General features: G+C 46.0%; 1 protein-coding gene across 4 annotated transcripts in view; it reads left to right on the forward strand.

Annotated features, from left to right (window-relative positions):
- The first annotated feature begins 1,197 nt into the window (after nt 1-1,197).
- The window catches only part of FAM124A (family with sequence similarity 124 member A), a 112,775-nt gene continuing 94,486 nt past the window's right edge, over nt 1,198-19,486 (forward strand). For 2 of the 4 annotated variants that reach the window (XM_081547603.1, XM_081547602.1), the window contains exons 1-2: nt 1,211-1,552; nt 11,805-11,836. In XM_081547603.1, coding sequence (XP_081403729.1) covers nt 1,488-1,552; nt 11,805-11,836 — 97 coding nt within the window. In that variant the 5' untranslated portion in view covers nt 1,211-1,487. Of the gene's footprint in view, nt 1,553-11,804; nt 11,874-19,486 lie in introns of all 4 variants that reach the window. The other 2 variants (XM_081547605.1, XM_081547604.1) reach the window with 2 other exon arrangements.

The following is a 19,486-nucleotide window of genomic DNA, read 5'->3' on the forward strand; positions in this document are numbered from 1 at the left end:
AATAGTTTTGCTCCTTCCTGACCCCAAACTCTATCCAGCCTCACCCTAATGGAAAGTGATCTCCTTCAATAGTGATCATTAACTCACTCCAGGGGCTGAGCAGGGTACTTTACAAACATTCAGTTATCTCCCTACAGCAGCAACCCCTGAATGCAGGTGCCTGCAATTGTCTTCAAGTTATTTTTAAAGGCTTTTTTTTTTAACTAGCAAAAGGTAGCTCAGATGGTAAAGAATCTGCCTGCAATGCAGGAAACGCTGTTCAATCCCTGGATTGGAAAGATACCCTGGAGAAGGGAACGGCAACCCAGTATTCTTGCCTGGAGGATTCCACGGACAGAGGAGGCTGGTGGGCTACAGTCCATGGGGTTGCAAAGAGCTGGACACGACTGAGCGACTAACACACAAAAGGGTGACATGACGCCAGTTGTAAACTGGCAAGTTGGCGGTGGGAAGCCACTCAGACCTGTGCTAAAAAAGGTGATAATGAATTCAGTGTTGGCAATTCTGAGGCAACTGTGAGAAAACACCTAGATGCTCTAGAAGTAAAACAGGTTCCTCCTCGCTTCCACCGTGCGCCCTGCTGTTTCTCCGTGGGAACTGCAACGCCGCCGGGGCTCAGGAACCTCCCCGCGACCCCTAGGAATCTGAATTCCCGGACTGTGGGCCCAGGGGAGAGGCGCGGCTCACTCACACGGCTCACTAGCGAGGCACTCGTTTCTACTTTCTTCTTTTTTAAGACAAGTTATTTAACCTCTTTGAGCTTTGATTTACTTATCTGTAAGATTGGACTGTTGATATCTACCCTATAGCTTGTTGTGAATTTAATGAGATTATATGTAAGAATATGTAGCACTGGTCTTGAAAAACGGTCACAAAGCACAGACGGGAGTACGCGCCCAGCAAACACCCAGAAGTGTACACTGACCAGTATTACATGCTTCACCCACCCACCCACAGCAAACCACAAGTGCACGAGACCGCACAGACCTCACCCACTCCTGCACTCACACCACACACGGGCACGCAACATGCGGACTCATGCGAGCTCGCGCACACGCTCGCACCCGGTACACACCCTCTCTCGCGCGCACCTTCGCTCGCTCACATGCACATACTTTGTTGCGTGCGCACAGACTCTGCACAGACCCGCGCGCGCGCTCACACCACGTGCACACGCCCTCTTGCGTACGCACATACCCCCGACTCGCGTGCACACACCCGCGCGCACTCGCTCCGTACACACACCCTCTGGCGCGCGCACACGCTCGCTCGGCGGATCGGCGAGGGGCGGAACGCGAGCAGCCCCCGGGGGCCCGGCTGGGCGCGGCCAGGAGAGGGCGCGGCGAGGGGCGGTGCCGGAGTTGTTTGCTGGAGCCCCGGCCGCCAGACTCTCCCAGGGAGGCCCGCCAGCTCGCGCCGGGCCGGGTTGAGCTGGGCCGCCCGGGTCACGCCGGCGCTCGCGAGCGGAGCGCGGCGGGGAGCGCACCATGGACCCCAAGGCGGGTGGCGGCGAGGAGGATGACTGCGTGGACTCGGGCGCCGAGACTGGAGGGTGAGCCGCGCCGACCGGGCGGGGCAGTGGGCGAGGGGGGCACTCTCCGAGTTGCGCGGCGGCTCTTCCCGGCCGGGGACCTTCCTGGACCGCGCGCTGGAGCCGCTTGGGCTGGCCTCGGGCCACGGGGGCTGCTTCTGCCGCCGGGTCCCTCGGGGAAGCCGGAGGGGCCGTGGGGAGCCCATCTGGGCGAGTCTTGAGAACAGAACGGCGTGGTTCGTGGCTGCCCGGGTCAGGGCGGTCCCCTCCCTGAGGGGCAGGAAAATGGAAGGACTCTAGGTTCAGAGTAACCCCACACCGCCGCAGCCCCTCCTGCCCTCCGCTGTCACTGAGATGCTGCAGAGTGCAGGGCAAATGCGGTGTCCCCCTGTATCCTCCTTAGACCAGGGATGCGGTTGCACTTGTTTCCACCTTCCGCGAAGACTTTCTTCCTGTAGCTCCGGAGCCCCCTGGAGTCCGGGATGGGGGTTTGGGGATGAGAAGAAGTAAAGAGGGTAGGACACGTGAGACCTGGAAGTCTTTCAGAAGTCGTCTAAGAGGATGGTGTTTTTCATTTTATGGCTTGATTGTGCTTGCTGAGACGCCCTGTCTCCCCCAACCCCTCCGCTGCCCAGCCGAAACTTCCTTGCCTCTGTGCGCACCTGTGCCAGCTGGAAACACTAGCCTTGAGCACAGGTGGGGTGAGGATAGTGCTAAGATCTAGCCCTGCTTATTATTTCTTTTCTTTTTTTAACGTCCTCTTCGCTTCAGCTGACTCAGTTAGCCCAAACCTTTGGAGACTCATATAATTAACCCTCTCCCACCAACACTGTTTTCCTGAGTGGGACTAAAGACTGAATGTCTTTTAGGAGACGGAGGTCCTTGTAAAGGCTCCCGCCCAGCCCCTATCTCTAGAGGACTTCCCGGTGCAGAGTCAGCGCTACATCCGGGATGCGGGTACCGACCCAGAAGGAAAGGGTGTCTTTTCCTATCAGCGGTAACCCCGGCGCGGGGGCGGGGGGGGAGGACCGGAGCTGCCCAGGGCACAGAAAGCCTCATTCCTGGAAGGTTGAGGGGGAGGAGGGCAACTCAGAATAATCTCAGGATTTGGCAACCTTGGGAGGACAGGAAGAGAGTCCAGGTCCAGAATGGACCCAGGGTCTGACCTGACCCCGGGAGGGTCTCCCCGGGCAGCCCCTCCTGACCGCCCACCCCACCCTTCCTTGCAGCCTCCACCCATTCTAGCCCACATCTGGGACTTTACTGCCCCAAAGCGTTTACCGTGCAATGTGCTTTGCTTGTTTCCCACACTTGTGATCACTAAGGGTTCACTACAGAACCCAATTACTTTCCAGTGCTGCAACCTGATTCCAAATACTGAACTCCTGTGCTTCCTCCCACACTCTGTATATGTGACATTTATCCACTTTAATCAGAGATTCTTGGCTTCCCGCCCTCCACCCCCGCTGTCTTTAGTTAGCTAGCCCATGAGTAGAAAGAACAAAGCAAAATTAACCAGCTCATTTTCAGCTGGGTTAAATAAAGCATAAGCTGGTCCATTGGTTTTCAGTTTTCAGAACTCACATAAAACAGGTCTTTTTTTTGCAAGGGCTGTCTTGAAGAAGTGCAGAGGAAGCCCTGACCCAGAAGTGTCACACACACACACACACCCCACCCAACCCCCTGATCCCAAGGAACAGCATGACAGCTGTCAGGGCTCCTGGGAGGGGTTTGCTGAACACTCTGCCACCTCTCCGCCTCTGTCATAAAGTATACGGTAATAGGACAGAATTGTTTGAAGAATTCTTATTACTTCCGTAGCATTCTTAAAGCTAAAGTGGCATACATTTAAATGAAATAGTTTAGGCTTTTTCTGTTAATCTAGTATTTTCCACTTACTCATATATCCTTTAAAGTTGAGTTTACTTATTTAAAAAACTGTCCATAGTTTTCCTGCTTTTCCAGCACTTACCCCCTCTTACCCTGTCCAGCTTTTATATAGCTGCCTATGGAGACTGTGGAGAAAACATGTAGAAAGCATTCAGTATGTGTTTGCTTTCCAGGTGGCGCTAGTGGTAAAGAACCCACCTGCCAATGCAGGAGACGTAAGAGACTCAGGTTTGATCCCTGGGTCTAGAAGATCACCTAGAGGAGGGCATGGCAGCCCACTCCAGTGTTCTTGCCTGGAAAATCCCATGGACAGAGGAGCCTGGTGGGCTACAGTCCACGGGGTCGCAAAGGGTCGGACACGACTGAAGCGATTTAGCACAGCATATTTTTAAAACGCAAATCTGATCATGTCTCTCTGCCTTGCAAGCTTTTAGTGGTTCTGTTGTCTACAAAGTACAAAGAGTTTAGCATGGCCCACAAGCCCCAGTGTTGTGTGGTACCCCCCAACCCCTGCTCTCTGGCCTTGTCTCGTGGCAAGCCCATCCTTGCACCCTGCATCCGACAACGTCAGCTGGATTTTCTCCAGTTCCCTCGCCTATGTCAAGCTGCCCTCTTTGCCCGCTGGGCCCTTCTCCACCTGGCACGCCTGTCTGCCAGGTGAAACTCTACTCTTCTTTCAAGAGTCAGCTCAAGTGACACATCCTCTAAGACAAGGAGTCTTAATTTGGGGTGCATGAATTGCTTTGAGCTGTAAGAAAAATGGTGGGCTTTGTGCGGTTTTATGAGAAGACCCTTTTTCGTCAGAGTCTCAGAGTAGTCCTTGATCCCTTCCAAACCAAGTTTAGGCAGGGTCTGAGAAGTTCCCTCTTCAACATGCTGTGTTTGAAGTATTGGGAGACATCCAAGGAGGGATAGCAAGTCAGCAGTCAGGTAGTCTACCTAGAGAGGAGGACTGTGGGATGGCATTACATTTGGGAACTGCCAGTCTGAAAATGGCAACTAAAGCCTTCAGAGTGGATTAAATCAACTAAAGGTCATAGCAAACACATGCCTGGCATTTACTATGTGCCAGGTACCATTCTAAGACTTGTGCTGCGTGCTAAGTCACTTCAAGTGTGTCCAACTCTTTGCGACCATATGGGCTAAAGCCCACCGGCTTCTCTTGTCCGTGGGATTCTCCAGGGAAGAATACTGGTGTGGGTCGCCACCTCCTTCTCCAGGGGATCTTCCTGACCCAGGGATTGAACCCATATCTCTTATGTCTCCTGCATTGCAGGTGGGTTCTTTAGCACTAGGGCCACCTGGGAAGTTTCATTGTTGTTACTCAGTCGCCCACAGTCGCCCAGTTATGTCTGACTCTTTGCGACCCCGTGGACTGCAACATGCCAGGCCTACTTGTCCCTCACCATCTCCCGGAGTTTGCCCAAGTTCATGTCCATTGCATCGGTGATGCCATCTGGCCCTCTCATCCTCTGATGCCCTGTTCTCCTTCTGCCCTCAATCTTTCCCAGCATCCCTATTTCATTCACTCATTTAATCCTTCAGCAGCTCCGGGAAGCAGGTGCTATTGAAGGCCAACCTTGCAAAACTACAATATTTAAATGTCAGGTAAAGGAGGATAAGATGATAAAGGAGTCTGAGAAAAAGGAGGCATAGAGTGAAAAACAGAAGGGGGTACCCTGGCAGCCAAGGGGAAAAAGGAGATAAGCTATGCTACTGAGAAATGAATCAGCAGGAAGGTGAAGTGTCTTCTTTTTCTTTTACATCTTTGGCTGTGCTGGGTCTTCATTGCTCCACGTGGGCTTTCTCTAGTTGCCATGAGTCTGGCCGCTCTCTAGTTATGGTGTGCAGGCTTCTCACTGTGGTGGCTTCTCTTGTTGTGGAGCACAGGCTCCTGGGCTCAGGCTTCAGTAGTTGCAGCCCATGAGCTTAGTTGCTCTGTTCCGTGTGGAATCTTCCCGGACCTGGGATCGAACCCGTGTCCCCTGCATTGGCAGATGGATTCTTAACCACTGGACCACAAGAGAAGTCCGAAAGTGTCTTCTTTGTAAACGGAGATGATGAAGAGAAGGCAGAGTAGTAGTTGATGGAGGAGAAGTGGGTGCAAAAGCCAGGTCGGTGTGAGGGAGAGGAGGTGGCTGGCAATGGGAGAGGTGAGGAGAGGCAGTAGCTGGGAGCGGGGAATGGGATGAGGGAAGGATTCTTCAACATAAGCAATAATTGGGCGGTAAATGCTCATAGAAAGGATTCTGTAAATGAGAAAGGCTGACTGTATAGGAGAAGGATGTATATCTGTAATGTCAGCTTCAAAAGGTGGTGGGGGGCAGATGGACCTCAGACCAGGTGGACAGATTGGCTTTGGAAAGCGGGAGACATCCCTGTTGCAATCAGTGGGAGAGAAGGGAACGTGGGTTTCCACTGAGTCCAGATGCAGCCCCCTGGAGAATGGAGACCTGACATGGTTGTTCAGGCAAAGATGAGTGGGAAGCCAGCTGAGATTAGTGATTACATCGGAAGGTACCAGTCTGTCTCTCCTGCAGCAGAGTTCACCTGCCTAGAGGCAGACAGAGAGAGACAGTGGGTAGCTGGGATCATTAAGGTTGGTGGGGGGACTGTTGCTAGGCTGGTGTGAGCAGAACAGAGGAGCAAGGTGTTCTGGGGCTATTGCTTGAGCTGATGACTGATCCTTTCAGCAGCGCATCTGAAATGCCTCTAAGAACCTCTGTGGGTCCCACTGCCAGGGGGTGGACTGTGCTCATCCCTTTGAAAGTTACAGTCAAGAGAGCTAGCCAGCTGCAGTTTAAATTCTGGCTCCTCCACTTAGGAATTGTGGAACCTTGAGCCAGTTACTTAACCTCTCTCTGCCCTCAGCTTTCCCTTCTGTAAACTATGGGTGATAATGATAGTACTCCCCTCATAGGATGGTTGTGAGGATGAAATGAGTCTATCCACTTAAATTCTGTGGACAGATGAGCCTGGTGGGTTACAGTCTGTGGGGCTGCAAAGAGTCGGACACGACTGGACAACTAACACTATACACTTAAAGTCCCTAGAATGGTGCCTGGCATATAAGTAAACCCCCAGTGTGAAAAATACTCCAAATGGTAAACTTGAGGATTAAAAAAAAAAAAAGTATGTATGTATATTGGCTGCGCTGGGTCTTCATTGCTGTGTCCAGGCTTTCTCTGGTTGCTGCAGGCCTAGTTGTGGTGCTCAGGTTTCTCACTGCAGTGGCTTCTCTTTCTGCGGAGCATAGGCTCTAAGTGCGTGGACTTCAGCAGTTGCAGTACTCAGGCTCAGTAGTTGTGGCCCTCCGGGCATGTGGAATCTTCCTGGACCAGGGATCGAACCGATGTCCCTGGCATTGCAAGGCTGATTCTTAACCACTGGACCATGAGGGAAGCCCCTTAGAGTTTTTTTTTTAATGCTATTTTTTTTTAAACTTTATTTTATTTATTTTTACTTTTGGCTGTGCTGTGTCTTCGTTGTTTTTGCGCAGGCTTTCTCTAGTTGCGGCCAGTGGGGATTACTGTTCATTGCAGTATGTGGGCTTCTCATTGTGGTGGCTTCTCTTGTTGCACAGGCTCTAGGGCCAGTGGGCCTCAGTAGTTCCAGCTCTCAGACTCTAGGGCACAGACTCAGTAGTTGTGGCACACGTGCTTAGTTGCTCCATGGCACGTGGAATCTTCCCAGACCAGGGATCAAACCCGTGTCCCCTGCATTGGCAGGCAGATTCTTATCCACTGTGCCACCAAGAAAGTCCTTAGAGTTGTATATAATAACAAGGTGCATCTCCAGGTGCACTCAAAACCATATGTTCTGTGTCCTCCTCACAGTAGAGGCTCTGATGCTTTTAAATGCCTTAAAAATTTGGCCATTGTTCAGAACATCTGAAAGGCTATGGCACATGCCTCAATACGATTATTTTTATTTTAAAGATGAGGAAATGAAGGTTTAGAGGGTGCATGACTAGTTAGTGGGTTACATTGAAGCCCAGGTCTCCAGCACACTTTCCACCTGGTAAAGTTGTCTTTCAAGGAGTAGCTGGTCTGTAATTAATTCTTATTTTCTGCTCAAATGCTTTCTTTTGCTTGGAATGCTATCAATACCTTTGCAGTCTGACCTCCCAACATGGGCTAAGACTAAAAGCAAATTAGCATTCTGGGATAATTGATGTCGTTTTGAATCTCGAATTCTCTAGATCCACTTGAAAACCTGCTTTGTGCTTCCATGCACTTTCTGTTAGAAAAAGATTGGCCAGTCGGCTATTGACTGTAGTCCACTATCATAAGAAACAGAATCTCTTGAACAGAGAGACAAGCAGTGTTTTGTAAACCGAAACAAAAGACTAAGATGACTGTCTTCCGATGGGTGTTTCTTTAGTGCTGCTCCCAGATTTGGCATGTAAGCCACTCTTTCAAATATGACAATAGCTGATGGGTTATTTTCATTCAGAAGTTTGACCTGGCATTAATGGCAGTAATGTGTCAGCTGTCACTGAGCTTCTGAAAACATAGGGTCATATTATGTCCCTTATCTTCGGGTGACCTCCAACAGATGCGTCACTGTGATTTCAGAGATAACCAACAATTCACAGGTCTAGCGTTTATAAACTGGTGGATGGGAAAAAATAGAGTAGATTTTTCAATGAGACATTTAAAGAACGGTAGATGGGGAAATCTTGCATAGATGAAAAGACGATCTATTATATACTTTATTATCTTTGTGTTCAAGGTGGAGCTCGTTAGCTCTAAATTACTTTGGCATCTAATTCAGTGGACTGAGAGTTCACAGATAAGGTCCATGGGGCATTGAGCTGATGTTTACCAAAATGTCAGGATCAATTTCACTGAAATGTCTAGATCAGTTCTTACCCCAAGATTTCCCTGGAAAAGAGAATTTAAGAAAGTATCCATTTTAAATGAATATAAAAATTGGCCAGTAGGCTGTTGACAGTGGTAAACTATCTTAAGTTTAACTATCTTAACTATCTTTCTGTTTAACCCCTCTACGTATAATTGTAACTAAAGTCCAGTCAAGGGACCACATATTGCCTTCTGTTTAGTATTACATTACTAAATAAATGTAATGTTTGAAAATGTATCTACTATATGTGCCAGGTATGTGAATATATATAATCTTTATATTATCCTGCTTATCTGTATCATGTGTCCATAAATTTTTCATCCTAAAATTTGTGGATTCACCTGGCTTCATTCTGGGAGAGCTGAATATCTTATGCAGAGCCAGCTAGATAAATTCTTCTCACATCTTAGAACATGAGACCAATAAATAAGATCCCCAAGACAGGTGCCATACCACTTGCTTCCTCTTACCTAAAAAATCTGCGAGTATACACCCCTCCAGAGAACCAGAGTCAGTATCCAATATTTATGCACAAAATTGTTTCAAGCTTTACAGTTTGTCTTCCACTGTCCATATTTCTAGTAAATAACCTTCCGGGGTTATTTGGAATGTCTTTTAAGAACTATAAAAGTCTTCATACCTCAACTCAGTTCCTATTCCCCATCATGATAATTTTTCTAAGGAAATTAAATATATTGAAAAATATCTCATCTCCGTGTGCTTTGCAAAAGTGAACAATCAGAAACAGTCATATAGCCAACAAAAGGGATATGATTGACTAAATTATAGAATATCACTGTATCTATATAATTACAGGAACTATGTGGCAGCATTTTATGATAGAGTTAGTGAAAAGAGTAGTTTAAAATTGTATCTCTGTCATTATGGCAACTGGGTACAAATGACATCACCAGGACCAGAGGCTGCAAAGCAATGTGAGGTTGTAAGTGACTTTTCTTTCTGTTTTGATGGTGGACAGGGGTAGAAATTGAAGTAATGGATGAGGCTGCAGAGCTGAGCAGAGGCCATCAGTCATAGAAAGAGGGGTTTATGTCCAGCTTGAACTTCATCAGATTTGTGCTTTGCAAAGATTGGCTGCTGTATGAGGGAGGAATTCGAGCAGGGCAAGAGTGACAGAAGACTGACCATTTGGCATGCCTGACTGGGGCAGTGCTTTTCATCACAAGAAATATGGAGAGATTCAAGGCAGAGGCATCCATTCTGCTAGCACCTGCCCTAAAATACCCCCTCTGCACTTGAAGATTCTTGGGAAATGTTTCAAATGTAAATTTTATTCTACATACGTATCCATCCATATGCAAATCTTTTAAAATGTATGCATGTGTGAAACCCATATGCTTCGAGAGCATTTGGAAAACCCTAGCTGAAAATACTGACAAAATTTTAATGGTAAAAATCAATACGATTGCACATTCTTATAGAATGTTTTATTGGACTTGTCATGCAATTTCTTTGAAGCCTGGCCATCTTAAGAAGATCACATTGTCATGGAATTGTTTTGCTATTGCATCTACCAAGTGGATGCTGGTTGAGTATTCATTGCATTTATATATAGTTACATTTCTAAGTATCATCCTGAAGTTTATTTATGTCCTGCCTGGTTCCAGAAAGAATTTAACGCACTGACTTACAAATCCTGCATTTCATAATGTTCCTGATCCCTGACTCCTCTTTCTCTCCTCCTCCTCTCCTTGTTCCTAGCGTGTGTCTCCGGGCTCCACCCTCCACCCTCCATTCTCCCTGCTAACTCCTTCCTTGCCACCACCCTAGTTCAAGCCTTTATCATATCATTCCTCACTTCCTGGTTGCCTTACAAATATTATCACCTTAGTTTCCAAATCTGTGGTATGAAAAATTGGATGAGATTTCAGTGGATGCAGTTTGTAATATATCGAGGGATATGCAAGTGTTAGTAGTTGTTATTCTTTCCAGTTTTAAAATTCAGTGATTCTATGACAACTAAAGTACGAGTTGGCCAAAGAATTCGTTCGAGTTTTTCCATGATGGCGTTCTGAAAAAACCCAAACAAATGTTTTGGCCAACCCAATTTCATTTAGGCTTCCCAGGTGGCGCTAGTGGTAAAGAACCTGCCTGCCAATGCAGGAAACGTAAGAGACATGAGTTCGATTCCTGGGTCAGAAAGATACCCTGGAGAAGGGCATGGCAACCCACTCCAGTATTCTTGCCTGGAGAATCCCATGGACAGAGGAGCCTGGTGGGCTACAGTCCGTAGGGTCACAAAGAGTTGGACACAACTTAGCACGCACACAATATTTCATTTGAAAAGAGAAAATCACTGGCTGTCTTGTTTCCATTTTTCCCTCTACCAGTAAGTCAGCACATCATTTTGTGTGAGAGATATAGGTTGTTTTAACTAGTGAGACAGTGTGCTTTTTATGATCTTAAAAAAATTTTTTTTGTATATGCCTTTTTAATGTGGTAAGAAACTCAGTGGAATAAAAGATGATTCAAGAAAGGCCACGTGAGGCTTAGTAAATACAAGGAGTGTGTACCTATAAAATTAAACGTAATTAACTACTCTATTTGCATAACTATGTCCCCTAACTGCCACCTTGGCAGAATAAACCCCTCCGTGCCTGAGAGATTAGTTGCCTACTGAGAATGGCTTGGGGACCCTTCGGGGAGAAAACCAATAGCTTCTATACCACGGAAGCTGCCAGAGAGGGATGGCTTAAGAGCCACACAAATAGAGCAGAACCTTAGTAGGGATTAAGCAGGCGAGTTCTTGGCCAGATTCCCATTCTCACAGAGGCCTAATGCCAGCAGCTGATTTTCTGTGTAGAAACTGATGGGTTATTTCACCCTGGCCCTAACCCTGCCTTTTCCCTTTGCCGATCATAGCCCACATCCTATTACTCTAGTATCAGCAGGATTTCTTCCTAGATGGAACTGAAACCAACCACCATTGTGCCTGAGTGTTTCTTGATAGTCGGCCAGACCTTGAGTATGGGGGCCCTCCCAGCCAGGGTCTCCTCTCACTCACAGGGGGCCACTTTGCCTCTGCTTACATCAGCAAAGAAACACTTCCCCAAGGGGTGGAACTGACCTTTGAAGGGTTTAACCTTTTGCAGCAGTTTAACCTTGGTGGGGGTGGGGGGGGTGGCGGGGGAGTTGTGAAGCCCTTTGAGAATCTGTTGAAAACACTGAGCCTTCTCTCCAGACAAATAAGCTTCCATTCAAAACTTTGCCAGTAAATTTAGATGGTTCGGAACCCATCTGGTCTCCCATGCGGGAGACCCACAGAGCCCATATGAGGGACCCTGGGTTTCTAGAATGTCTTTATAGTTGTGCTTTCAAATTCAGACATAACTTGATTCTGTATAAAACAGTCCACAGCACGACGCTTTTTAATTTGTGGCCTTTCTTTACCAGTTAAATGCTACTACTGACTGTTTTAAGATTCTAGCTTGAAGAGATCACTTGGATAGAGAGAAATAATGTCTAATCCTACTAATACTGAGGTTTTGTGTTTCAGGTCCGACTACAGCCATGTGTCCTCCACCAGCAGTAAGTATGGCTTAAATGTCCTTCCTCTTTGTCTTGAGTACCCTGGGGGGGCAGTCAGTCCCATTTCTGTATGTAGAGAAGGCCATCTGTGCTTTAGTAGTAAGAATCACAGAAGGTTTACCAAAGAACATGATACAGGATCCTGTAACTCTGGGAAGTAGAATTTGATTGTACCTTGACTTTAGGGCTAGACATGCCACTATTTTCCCTATGGAAATTCAGCCTGGAGGAATTAGCCCAGGTTTTATTTACCTGCATGGTTGGAAAATACCTTCTCTGGTAAAGCTGAGGTCATTGATTCATTCAACAAACGTGTCAAATACCTACTGTCTGGAGCTTACAGCTCAGAGTGCTTTCATTGGATCCATGAGGTGGTCCCAACCCCTCTGTTGGACAAACTTCCTCCCCTGTATGTCTGTACCTGCAGGCAGATGTCATAGATGACTATTACATATGGTAAAAGCCAAAAAAAAAAAAAGAGAGTATGTTTATAAACATACTCTGAGCATAGAAAAAGGTGCCTATATTAAATATTATTAATAATTTACAAATCTATTTGTGGGAAATTAGGCCTTATATCTAGGAGCAATGTGCAAAGATGAAGATCACTACAAAGCCATTCAGATTGATTAAACACTTACTTTCTAAACAAAATAACATAAAAATTGTCTTACAATAAAAGCCCTGATTTTTTTTTTTTTTTTTGAATCAGTAAACACTGAATTGTTCTGTCCTAGCTCACTGTTAAGCTCTCAATTCTAAATAGTTCCCAAATGGAAAGATACTTAATTGGATTAATCTCTTTATTGATGTTCTGGTTTAGTTTTTTCTTTGCAACAAGAGACTGCAGAAAGCTGTATGTCTGGGATGGTAATTTAGTGTCAAATTATATTTAGTTATTAGTATAACCTCAGTGAGCAATTTCTGATCATTTCAACCAACTGGAGACCCAGCATTGCCCCTTAGTTATTAAGAACCATTAGTAATAATGAGATTAATGCTCTAGTGATCTGCATTCCCTCCCGGAAGCTTGTGCATTCCGAAAACCAGAGAATGGGTTCTCTCTCTCTGCCGCCATTTTCAGTTTTGCCCAGAGGCTACATTTCTTTAAGAATGATTTTTCTAAAATGCTTTCCCGAAGCCTTTGCTCAATTTGTAGCTCTCAGATCAGTCCTCTGGGTCACAACAAAGCACCTCTCTTGTCAGTAAAACTGGTAATTTGGTTTGGGATGTTTTTCTCTCCATTATTTTAATTGCGATCTCTGAGTTGGAATTTTTCTTGGTGCAATTGGGATCAATAACCTTTTATTGTTGTTCCTTTTCTCTTTAAATATTTGGCAATTCCTGCCTCATTCTTCAGTGTTGGGGCCTCTTGGTGAGTGAGGGTGTATGCATGCGTTTTGTATTTCAATTAGGAAAAGTATTTGACTACCAGTAATAGAGAAAAATAATGACTTAAGTATGATTTTCTTTTTCTCTGTTTTTGTTGATCAGTTGCTAAGTCATGTTTGACTCTTTGTGACCCCCATGGACTGCAGCACACCAAGCTTCCTTGTTCTTCACTATCTCCTGGAGTTTGCTCAAACTCATGTCCATTGAGTCAGTGATGCCATCCAACCATCTCATCCTCTGTCGCCCCCTTCTCCTCCTGCCCTCAATCTTTCCCAGTATCAGGATCTTTTCCAGTAAGTCGGCTCTTCACATCAGGTGGCCAAAGTATTGGAGATTCAGCTTCAGCATCAGTCCTTCCAATGAATATTCAGGGTTGATTTCCTTTAGAATTGACTGGTTTGATCTCCTCCAAGGTACTCTCAAGAGTCTTCTCCAACACCACAATTTGAAAGCACCAATTCTTTGGACCTTCTTTATGGTCCAACTCTTACATTCGTACATGACTATTGGAAAACCACAGCTTTGACTACATGGACCTTTGTCAGCAAAGTGTTTTCCTCTAATTAAAAAAAAAGTCTGGAGGAAGCAATGCAGGTCTGTTATGCAGTCCTTGAATTTTGGCTTCCATCCTCAGAGTTGCCTCAGAGTTACAAAATAGCTGCCTCTGCCACAGCTATCACACCATTGTTCTGGGCAGCAAGAAGAGGTGAGGGGATACTGGTGGGCCCCTGAATGTCTTTGTCCTGTATGTTGCCTGAACTGCCTTTCCTCCCAGCGAGGAGCATCAGTCCTGGCCACACCTATACACAGGAGAAGGCCCCTTACACATCAAGTCAAAAGTAACAGAGTGAACCCTTTCTGAAAAGTAAAAAATCATGTTAAATCTATAGAGTCTTAAGTCTATCCTTTAAAACATAGGTTCAGTCGTGCTGCAATCGTAAAAAGTATTTTTCAAGTAGATGTTAAAAATAGCATTTCCTCACAAACTGGGTAATCAGTCAGAGGACTGAGCAGAAAGAAGGTTAATTATTTTCCTCTTCCTCCTGATGGCTCAGTTGCAGGGTCACTCCCCCTGTCACAGCCAACTTGGTGGCAGCATCTTCTGTGTGACCCAGAGGGCTCACCAGTCAGTCCCAGTTCCCACAAGTTGGTCGTGGAAGCACCTCCTGCCTGTCGGTCATTCTGCTGCTGTTCGTCAGCCTCTGTCCACTGGACAGCTTGTTTCTGAATTATTCCTGATTCCTGATCAGGGTTTGAGCACTGGTACTAACTGGTCACTTTTAGAAAATGGACTTATCTATGTCTGCAAGTGCTTCTTAACCGAATATCCATATGATGTGCCTTTAACTATTTGATCCTGAGTTCACAGAGGTGTAAATGCTTCCTTGGGATGAGCTGGGGTTGGAGTGTGTCTGTCTAGGGTTGGGTTTTGTCATTACTGGGGTGGTCAGGAGAGCTTCCTCCAAGAATACCACTCTATTTGGCCGCCAATTTTCTTCTTAGAATGCAGAGGCTGCTTCCTCACGCTGCCTGCCCTGATGGCGGTAGAAGAAAGGTCAGCCCCAAGAGAAAGGACCAAAGCAGTGATGTGGAGTCCGGGTATCCTAGTCCTGGTTCTGCCATGAATTAGCTGTGTGCTCTTGGGAAAGTCATCTACCCTCTTTGAGCCTCAGTTTCCCCTTCTGTAGAATGAGGCAGTTGGGCTGAATGGCCCCTGAGGACCTCCCCAAGAGCTCTGGGGTGCTCGGATGTGACTATCTTAGAAACTCCACTAAAGAGAGAAGAAGTGAGGGAGGAAAGACAGTGTGAAGACTCGAGGACTCTGTACCTTTTTTCTTTGTCCTGGAATAAGAGTCCAGAGGGTGGGCAACCTCTCTGGTGGATGGTATCACTAACCCTGAAGTGAGGGCTGTTCAGGCCAGTTTGAGCTTCCTCTCAGTCAGTAGAGACATTGTGGTGAGGGGCAGTTGCTTCTTTTTATCCCTCTCCCCTCAAATAAGTGGATAGGGGAGGGAAGAAGGAGGGTACATATCATTGGGCATCTTCTTTATCTTTTTTAAAATGTCATTAAAATATAGTTGATTTATAGTGTTGTGTTAATTTCTGCTGTACAATAAAGTGATTCAGATACATACATATATACATTATTCTTTTTTAATATTCTTTTCCATTATGGTTTGTCACAGAATATTGAATATAGTTCCCTGAGCTATAGAGTTGTTGTTGTTTAGCCGCTAAGTCATGTCTGACTCTTTGTGACCCCATAGACTGTAGTCTGCCAGGCTCCTCTGTCCACGGAGTTCTCCTGGCAAGAATACGGGACTGGGTTGCCATTCCCGTCTCCACACTCAGCGTCTTGTTTTTCCGCCACGTCCAGGATTAAAGGATTGCATTTCCATTGACAGTGTGTCCAGTCTCACTTTCAACTCAGGAGAGTGGCTCAGGGGCTTCTTTAGTGGATGTTTTGGTTTTGTGTAGATGAATTTTGTTCTCATTGCAACTGGTCCATTTGCCTTTTTTAGATTGATGGGCAAAAAGGCTTTTCATTTGTTTCTGCAAAAACTGTACACACGCTGAGCATTCAGGAGATCTCAGTAAAGCATGATGCTTCCTTAGAAAGTTGAATTTAATTTATACTCTCAGAAGTTTGGGCTACCCTGGTGACTCAGGAGGTAAAGAATCTGCTTGCAATGCAGGGAATGTGGGTTGGGAAGATCTCCTGGAGACAGGAATGGCAACCCACTCCAGTATTCTTGCCTGGAGAATCCCATGGACAGAGGAGCCTGGTGGGCTACAGTCCATGGGGTCTCAGAGTTGGACATGACTGAGCAACTAACACTTTCACTTTCTCAGAATTTTAGGTTGTTTTTTTCTAGCAGCTTGTCTAGAAGATCATCATGCCACTGTATACAGTTTGCATTCTTAAGCGATTTAAATAAAAAGAGGAAATTTTATAAACATGATAAAATAAAAACAATCATCACGCCAAGGGGAAAAAAAAATCAATTGCACTTCCCATGATGCGTGATTGAATATGTCCATTCCAATAAAGATTATAACCATACTTGGAGAATTCCTCTTAGAAGATGCTGGGGGTTGGAAAATGATATTTTCAGGACAGTATAACATTTCTTGGGGACTTCTAGCCACAGGATAATGCCAGTAGGAGGTAGTCAAAGAATTCATGAGTTCTCTGTTTAAGACTCTTCTTCAAAACCCTTCTCTTTTTGCCCTCCTAATTGTGCCTAAGACTGTTTTTTCTTGAAACTCAAATAGAGTCATTAACTCTTCACCTGGCTCTTATCAACTGCCCATGACAGCAGGAATGCCTGGCAGTTTTGTCTCTTTCAGACTTTTCAAAGCACACATGGCAGAAGATCAGGTGAAGTGATCAAGAAGGCGCTTGGCTGTGCCCTGAGGAATCCTCTGTGTCTGAAATTATGGAGAAATGGCCTTGAGCAGCATGTTCTGCTTATCTGAGCCCAGGAACATGTAGTAAGCTGTGCAAAAAAGGCACATGTTATGGGTGGGCGAGAGTCACTGAATCTGTTTTCACCCATTTCTCCCCCGCCTTCCCTGGCCCCTGCCTACGCCTCAGATTCCTGCTGCCAGTGTTTCTCCCAGCTTTCTCTCCCTTGCTTCCTGCTCTGCCCTTCTAGTGAGTCAGGTAGCTTCCCTGTTTCCCACCCACACTCTCCCTGATGGTCCCGAGCTTCCACAGGCTGTAGGTCCAATGGACTTCTGTCCCCTCAGTTTTCCTGCGGCCACCGTGTCTGTGGTTGGACCTTGAGGGCAGCCTCAAAGAGGCCCAGCTGCTGCTGTGGGCCCCTGGACACATTCTCGTCTCAAGGAAAAATGGTCAGTAGATTGCAGGTGTTTGTTTGCTTGGGGTTTTGTTTTGATAGGTAAGAAGTGACTTTAGAGAGAAACGCACTCCACAAACAGAGGCAAGAGAGACTTCAAACTATGGTGTGGTTAGCTTTTATGTTGTGGTTTAGTCTCTAAGTTGTGTCTTACTCTTGCAACCCCATGGACTGTAGCCCACCAGGCTCTTCTGTCCATGGGATTTCCAGGCAAGAATACTGGAGTGGGTTTCCACATCCTTCTCCAAGGGATCTTCCAGACCCAGGGGTCAAACCTGGGTCTCCTATGCTGCAGGCAGTCTCCTGTATTACAGGTGAATTCTTTACCAGCTGAGCTACCAGGGAAGCCCCTAAGCTATTATGGTCTGGGTAATTTTCGTAGGCTAATGAGTGGGGTAGATTGTTCCTACTATTTGGGAGAATGGGTGGGATTTCCAGGAATTGGGCCACTTCCCACTTTTTGGTCTTTTCTGGTCAGCCTTGAAACTGCCCTGGTGCCTGAGTGTGTCGCTTAGCTTGCTGGTGTGTTACGGTGAGCATTTACTGAGGCTCAAGGTCTAGTGGAAGACAGCTTGTCTGCCATCTTGTCTGCCATCTTGGACCCATTTGGTTCTAATCAGTTTATGTCGTGTCCTCGAGCTCTGTCATTCTTTCAAAGCCTGTGCCCTGCGCCCGCAGGTGCTTTTTAAAATGGAAAAAATCGGGATATCTTGGTTAATTGCAAGGCACTGTAGCCACCTTGGGGCTTGTCAAGTCCGCCTCACTGTTCTGATGGGAGGACACCCATCCCTTCCCAAGGCTGCCTTTGTTCACAGGCGCATCTTTCTAAATGCTGTCTTTTTCTTTTCATTTCTCAGTGGTGTCATCATTTCCATGCTTTTTCAGGATACAGAAGCATAATACGCTTTGATTTTGTCTCTGGCTACATCTGTGCCTCCCCTCAGCATGGAGGGAAAGATAACCGCATTGTGATTTAATTAATGAGAGAATGTAAGGAGCTTTTAAAGCAGCAGCACCTTGAAAATGTATGGTTTTGTCCTGTAGGACTCACCAATGATGGGGAATATTTTCGTATATGATCTGTGTCCCTATATCCAGAGCTAAATTCAGACTTGGGATATGAAATATTCATTATTTTCCTTCTGTTTTTATTAGAAGAGACGATAACTTATTGACAGAGTTTGCTCATTTTACAGCCAGTTTTTATCACACACATCCAGAAACAGGAAGATCAGTGTTTTGGAAGAGGTGACGGGAGTCAGTTTCACTTTGATCCATTTGTAAATGTCGTAATTTTGTTTTCTGTGTACAATACTTTCCCCATTATGATTTTCAGAACAAATATCTTCCAAAATCTGATTCCATAAGATCTAAGCAGAACTCAAACCTATGTATTAATCCTTATGAAGAACAATTTCAGCCATTGAAGTTGCTTAATTCTGTGATCAGTGTGGAATTGACAGTATACACAGGCTTGCCAAAAGACTAAAAAATCCATCTATTCCGTCTCCAGCTTCACATTCCTATTGCAGTAAAAGCACCAAAAGAAAAGTCACCAATTTTCTCTAATTTAGAATATTGCCTTTCAGACAAAGTTATAGTTAAAGACCGTATTACGGTCTTTAAAAACCAACGTGACAGGTATCTTAAATATCTCAGTTCACGTCCATCACTACTTTCTTTCATTTTCTACTTCCTTGGATTCCAAAGGGCTTATTAATGTTAACACTAGTGATGCTGTCTGACATACTATTGTGTATATACAGTTGATACACAGTTGACATAAAAGAAATGAATGCATTGGGGACATGTGTATGTATCTTCAGTTCAGGACAGTCAGGGTTTTGTGTGCCAGGAAGGCTTGAGTGGGCAACTTCCTGCAAATGAACCCCAAACAAGAACTACTTCCATTTTATTCTGCTTGAGAACCTGTTCTGGCCTAACAGTTAGGTTCACTTGCAGAGCTGCTCTCATGGAGGTTCCGGTGAGCTACTGCACAGCTGGAATGATGCCTCAGCCCTGGACAGGTTCTGTGATATTATCACTGATGATACAGCCCTTCCTGATCTGTGGTCATGGTCACAGAGACCAATCAGAAACCATTAAGATGTTGTGCACGTAGACAGATCGGTCTGATTTTCTTGTCCAGTCTGTCCTGCCTTGTGGCTCTGCCTTCCAAAGAGACTGTGGGATTACTGGTTTTACTCAGAAATACCTATTGCATTCCCTAGCATCGGGCATCTGGGCCACCCACCGCCGGCTCCTGCAGCCGTGTGGGAAAGAGCCCTCAAGGCATCCTCTCTCCTGGGGATGCACTGGTCTCACTCCAGTTAGGAACTGGCTCTCCTGCCTGTGGAGAAGGGCCCTGGTGCTTGTGGCTCTTCCCAGGCCCCTC

This window comes from Giraffa tippelskirchi, chromosome 12 (assembly GCF_054371585.1).
Source record: "Giraffa tippelskirchi isolate mGirTip1 chromosome 12, T2T-mGirTip1v1.2.pri, whole genome shotgun sequence".
Taxonomy (NCBI): domain Eukaryota; kingdom Metazoa; phylum Chordata; class Mammalia; order Artiodactyla; family Giraffidae; genus Giraffa; species Giraffa tippelskirchi.